Source organism: Cariama cristata, unplaced genomic scaffold (assembly GCF_000690535.1).
Source record: "Cariama cristata isolate BGI_N322 unplaced genomic scaffold, ASM69053v1 scaffold22374, whole genome shotgun sequence".
Taxonomy (NCBI): domain Eukaryota; kingdom Metazoa; phylum Chordata; class Aves; order Cariamiformes; family Cariamidae; genus Cariama; species Cariama cristata.
In genome coordinates, this window is record NW_009611528.1 from 3071 (window position 1) to 8100 (window position 5030).

General features: G+C 52.7%; 1 protein-coding gene across 1 annotated transcript; it reads right to left on the reverse strand.

Annotated features, from left to right (window-relative positions):
• Nucleotides 1-2189: 2189 nt before the first annotated feature.
• On the reverse strand, nt 2190-4669 carry ELFN2 (extracellular leucine-rich repeat and fibronectin type III domain containing 2). The gene has a single exon (XM_009698298.1). It carries the CDS (start codon nt 4667-4669, stop codon nt 2243-2245), a length of 2427 nt encoding a protein of 808 aa, XP_009696600.1. The 3' UTR covers nt 2190-2242.
• Nucleotides 4670-5030: the final 361 nt, after the last annotated feature.

The window sequence follows — 5030 nt, forward strand, 5'->3', positions numbered from 1 at the left end:
CTGGGTTAGGATTGGTACCATCAGCATCCCTACAAGGAAGGAACCCCAAGGATCTTCACAGGTTTAGACCTTGGGGATCCCCGCTCTGGTTTTCGCACACCAGGCTCTGCCTACTGCTGCTCCTCACTTACAGAAGATGAAGTTGTGTCACCTGTGGCATGGAAACCAGCTCTCACAGCTGGCAGTGCTACCACCTGACTGATAACAGGCAGGTTCTCTGCAGGCAGCTTGTAAATCCCTCCCAGAGAAGATCCTACGCCCTCATCCTTCTCCCAGGGCCCCTAAAAACACTGGGGCTTCTGAGGAGCACCTCAAAAAGGAAACAGCCACTCAGGAAAGGCCAACACAACACAGGCTCTCACCCTCATCCTGATAGAGGTGAACGATTGTCAAGAATTGGGGCATGCAGCTCATGGAGAGGAGGCCCACGGTGCTGCATTAAAATGCACTCAGCAGGCAGCACCCCTGCCTGACAAGAAAACTTTGAGGGTGCCAAGATTGTGCTTTGTTGGGCTGTTCAGAAATGGGATGAAGCAGAGAGGGCGGTAGGCTCATTCCCGACTCCGTGGCAGATCTTCTATCCAAGGGACAGAGGTTGGGACCCAGCAAATGAAATCAGGTTTTTGCCAAGACATTAAAGGATCCCTAAGAAAAGTTTGTCCCAGCAAACAGTGAGGAGGTGGAGGATTTAGCAGGTGATAATGTTGCTCTGACTCTCAGGAGGACCTCTAAGTATTCAAAGGAACGCTGCCATCCAGGGCAGTATCATCTTCTATCCCAGCACACACAGGGTGGATGCACGTACAAAGGGAGCTTCTTCTGGAGCCATCCCTCTTGGCCTACTCCCAGGTCCCATTTTCACATCCTTTTTGTTTCCTGTGCTCCTGACTTCACCCTAGGCTGCCTCCTATCCATGCCAGAATGTCCATGGCCTATTGAAGAGGAAGCCACTTTGTGGCTTTTCTGTCAAAGCAGTGAGGTGAGCAACTGAAATCCTGTTCTTCACATCCACCTGCAAGTGAGGAGGCTGGGTGATGCACTTCTCACTCACACCCACCCACCCCACACCCCATGGTCCAAGTCAGTTGGGAAGAGCTGCAGAAGCTTTGTCTAGAACTTGTTCTGCTGAGCTCCTCTCCAGGTCCCTTCCTCATAGTAAGGGAGACATGAACAGAGAGTATCAGGCTGCACAAGGGCAGCCTGAGCATAGGTGTGTATGGTGGGGAGGACCTCTGATCTGTGACACTCATGAAGAGATGGGAACCCTTCACACCTCTCAGAGACCAGACCTTCCTGCCTTTTCCTCCACCACTCCTTGAGGACCTGATTTGCCATGCCAAAGAGCACATTCGTAGCCCCCCTCACCAACTAGCAGAAAACTGGCTCTGAGTAGGCCTGGAGAATGCCCGTCACTCCAGAATTGCTGGTGTTCATCAGCAACAACATGGTGGGAGAAGAGAAGGAGGAAGAGCAGCAAGGGCACAGAGCCTGTTGTACAGCAGGTCTTACCTTCCCTTGGTCCTTCAAACCTCCTCTCCTTCCTCTGAGGAGGATGGAGGTTCGTGAAGTATCTGGACAGAAAGTGCAAGCCTAGGGAGCCTTAACAGAGAAGAGTAGGGAAGGGCAAAGGAAAAGAAGTGAGAGAACTTCTTCCAACAAATCCCACCTATCGTGGAAGGGGACGAGAGAGAGAGAGAAGCCTCCACTGCCAAAGGAAATGAGGGAAAAAGTAGTGGTGGAAGATTTGGAAAAGCAGGTGTACAAAGTGGGCAGCAAAGCTTTCTAAACCAAAGTCCCCCCCTCCCAACCAAAAGAAAAACCAGCCCTCAACAGGAACAGAAAGAGCAATAGTTCACAGCTGAGTTTCATTCCCAGTGAGTGTCCATCCCTGCCCTTCCCCTGCCACCGCTGCCACCCCCTCCCAGGCCATTCCCACCCACCCGCACTCCGGTGTTGTTACCACAGTGTCAGAGCAGGATGCTCCTCCCAACCATCTGCAGGCAGAACAATGGTCCCCGTGACACAGTAGAGACAATTCGGCATGTGTGTGTGTCTGTGTGTGTGAGAGTTTTCTGTTGTTGTTGTTGTAAACTTTAAGAAACGATTTTGTCAGTTTTGTATTTGTTGGGAGTATTTTGTTGTTGGTTTATTTTTCACAGTCAAGTGGTATATTTTTTTTCTGGTTGTTGGGGGGGGGTCTTGTTTTGTTTTGTATTGTTTCCTTGGAAAGAGCTAGGGAGAGTCACAGCTTCTGCTGAGCAGAGACTCCTTTCCAGTAATCCAGGATGTCATGCAGATCCTCGTCCTTGGCAAACTGAACTTTCTTCCGCAGGGCATGCCCAGCTGCCATGTAAACCTCCTCCCTGTGGTGCTTCTTGTAAGGCCGGAATCTCTCCCAGATCTTGTGGGTGCTCTCTGATGAGTACTCAGGGCTGGAGGAGTAGCCCGAGAAGTAGTGTCTGGGGGAGAGCTGGGAGTATGTGGAGTCTCGCTTGGACCGGGAGAGTGGCTTGAGGAATGACACCCGCTGGCTTAAGGTGTCAGCGCTTTCCTCGTAGTACAGGGCCGGGAAGGAGTGACGGTGCTCACTGCAATGGTAAGAAGGCTTGACCTCCAAGTGGTGGATGGCGCCCGGGGACACCAAGGGAAGACGATCCAAAGGGCTGTTGAGTGGGCTGCCCTTCTCAATGTATTTGGAGTCAGACTTGCTGAGTGGTGGGTGGTCAGGCACATCCAAGCTGAAGACCTTGGCGCTCTTGATAGAGCCACTAGAGGAGACACTGCAGGTCTTTCTAGCCACGGCAGCATCAGCACTGAGCTGGCGCTGCAAAGGGTGGTGGGAGCTTTCCTTGTAGGGTGGGGAAAGAAAGCTGGGCCGCTCTAGCCCACCCGAGGAACTGGCTGGGATGGACTGGCACTCAAAGGCCATGTCTGAGTCAACACCAGTCCCACCACCCAGGAAGGAGGCTGTGTCCAGCTTGAGGGCATCAATGCAGTTGTTGATGATCTGGTTGACTTTGTCTACCTCCTTGGCTATAGTAGAGATCTCAGCAGCTGAGCCTTGCCCATTGTCAAGCTCCCTCAGGTCCTCATCCTGCTGGGTTCGCTCCAGCCCGTCCCCACCACCAGTCCGCACCTCAATGTAGTTACCTTTAGTGGTGACTTTAGGAGTCTCCATCCCAGCCTCCATTGACTTTGATGGGGGCAGCTTCTCCCCAATCATGGAAGGGATGGAGGACATGCGTGAAACAGGGATGACTGGTGGCTCACCCAGCTTCTGGGAAGGATGGACCATGGTACTGGTATCAATATCTGATCCATAACGCATTTCCAGAATGGTCTTTTTGACATTGAGGGATTTCTGTTTCTCCTCCTGCATCCTCCGCTTCCGCAGGCAGTAGTACACCACCCCCAGGACAATGACCATCCCAAAGAGGCAACCCAGGGTGGTCATGATATAGTGTGTGGTGGTGGAAGTACTGGAAATAGGGTCCTCCCTGCCTTTGCTCCGGGTTGCAAAGGTCAGGCAAGTGTGGTTGTAGCGCCTGTTGTTGCGGATGGAGGCCACACAGAAAGTATAATCAGTGTGGGCCTTCAACTTGTTGACGGTGACATATTCCTTCTTGCTCTTCAGTGTCGCTATGTCAGAGACGTAGCTGTTGTTGTATTGGACCAGGACATACATCTTACTGTAGGGCATGGGGATGGTTACCATCAGGATGGCTGAGGTGATGGTGACATCATGGAGCTTGATGCTGGGACTGAAGGAGGAGTCAGTGGTGGAGGAGGCTGGAGGCTTGACTGAGAGGAAGTCCCCAGGGCTGATGGCTGAGCCCTCATCCAGATCTCGCTGGGAGTCAGGGGTATAAGGGGTGGGGTTGACCCTGGAGAGGGAGGGGATGGTGCCACCTCTGCACATGGACTGGAAGATGGTGATGGCATTGCGGTTGTGATGAGGCCGAGGTACCAGGAGCGGGTACCCAGCGAATTCCCGTGGAGTCTCACACTGGAGCCGGTCATAGTTCTTGGTGACATTGTTGAAGACCGCCAGCCAGTTAAGGAAGCTGTAGAGGCTACAGTCGCAGTTGAAGGGGTTGCCAGCCAGCTCGCACACCATCAGATTGCTCAAGCTGGTGAAAGTGTTCCCCTCCAGGCGGCTGAGCCGGTTAGATGACAGGTCAATGCTAATCAAGCTGGGGCACTCAGAGAAGGCAGTAGGGGTGACCAGCTCAATTAGGTTGTGCTGCACAAAGAGGAACTGGAGACGGGCCATGCCCCGCAACATGCCCTCTGTCAGGTTGGTGAGTTTGTTGTAGCCCAGCTGTAAGACCTGGAGGTTTGACTGTCCCATGAAAGCCCCATCCTCGATATAGGAGATCTCATTCTTGGTCAGGTTCAAATCAGTCAGGTTGCCGAAGCGGTTGAGGGAGGAGTACAGCACCACTTTGAGCTTGTTCTCGTTCAGACGCAAGTCGTGCACCGTGCTGTTGATATGCTGGGGGATAGTCTCATATGGGGGCTGGTTCTGGCTGCAGATGGCCAGCCACACATAACCCTTGTCCCCCTCGATCAGCCAGCAGTCACCTCGCACCGTGCCAGGGGAAAACAAGCAGAGCAGGGCAGCTACCCAAAACCCCAGGCACGTCATGGTCTGCAGTGGTGCCTTCATCAGGATGGAAAAAAAAAAATCCACAAAAACCAACCTCAAATCTCAGGACCACAGCAAAAGGAAACTGAGGGGCAGAGGGAAGAGAAAGGGGCAGTAACTGGGGTTTAGCAGTGGAAGGGCATGGGCACCCCAGTCCTATTGGGTGTCATCACCATTATTTCTTCTTGCCCTCTGGGTCAAGCCAGGAGCATGGAGCAGGAGGAACAGGTGCAATCTGCTTCCAGCACACCCAACAGCTATGACCATGGATGACTGGTCTGGAAGGGAACTACCTTGTGCTTCTTTTCAAAACAAAAATTCAGATCGAGGATAACGGATCTTCTTTGATGTTCATGAGCGACTCGCCCACCTTTTCCACTTT

Coding starts and splice junctions, on each gene's coding strand:
- ELFN2 (XM_009698298.1), bottom strand. CDS start 4,669: ATGAAGGCACCACTGCAGACCATGACGTGCCTGGGGTTTTGGGTAGCT.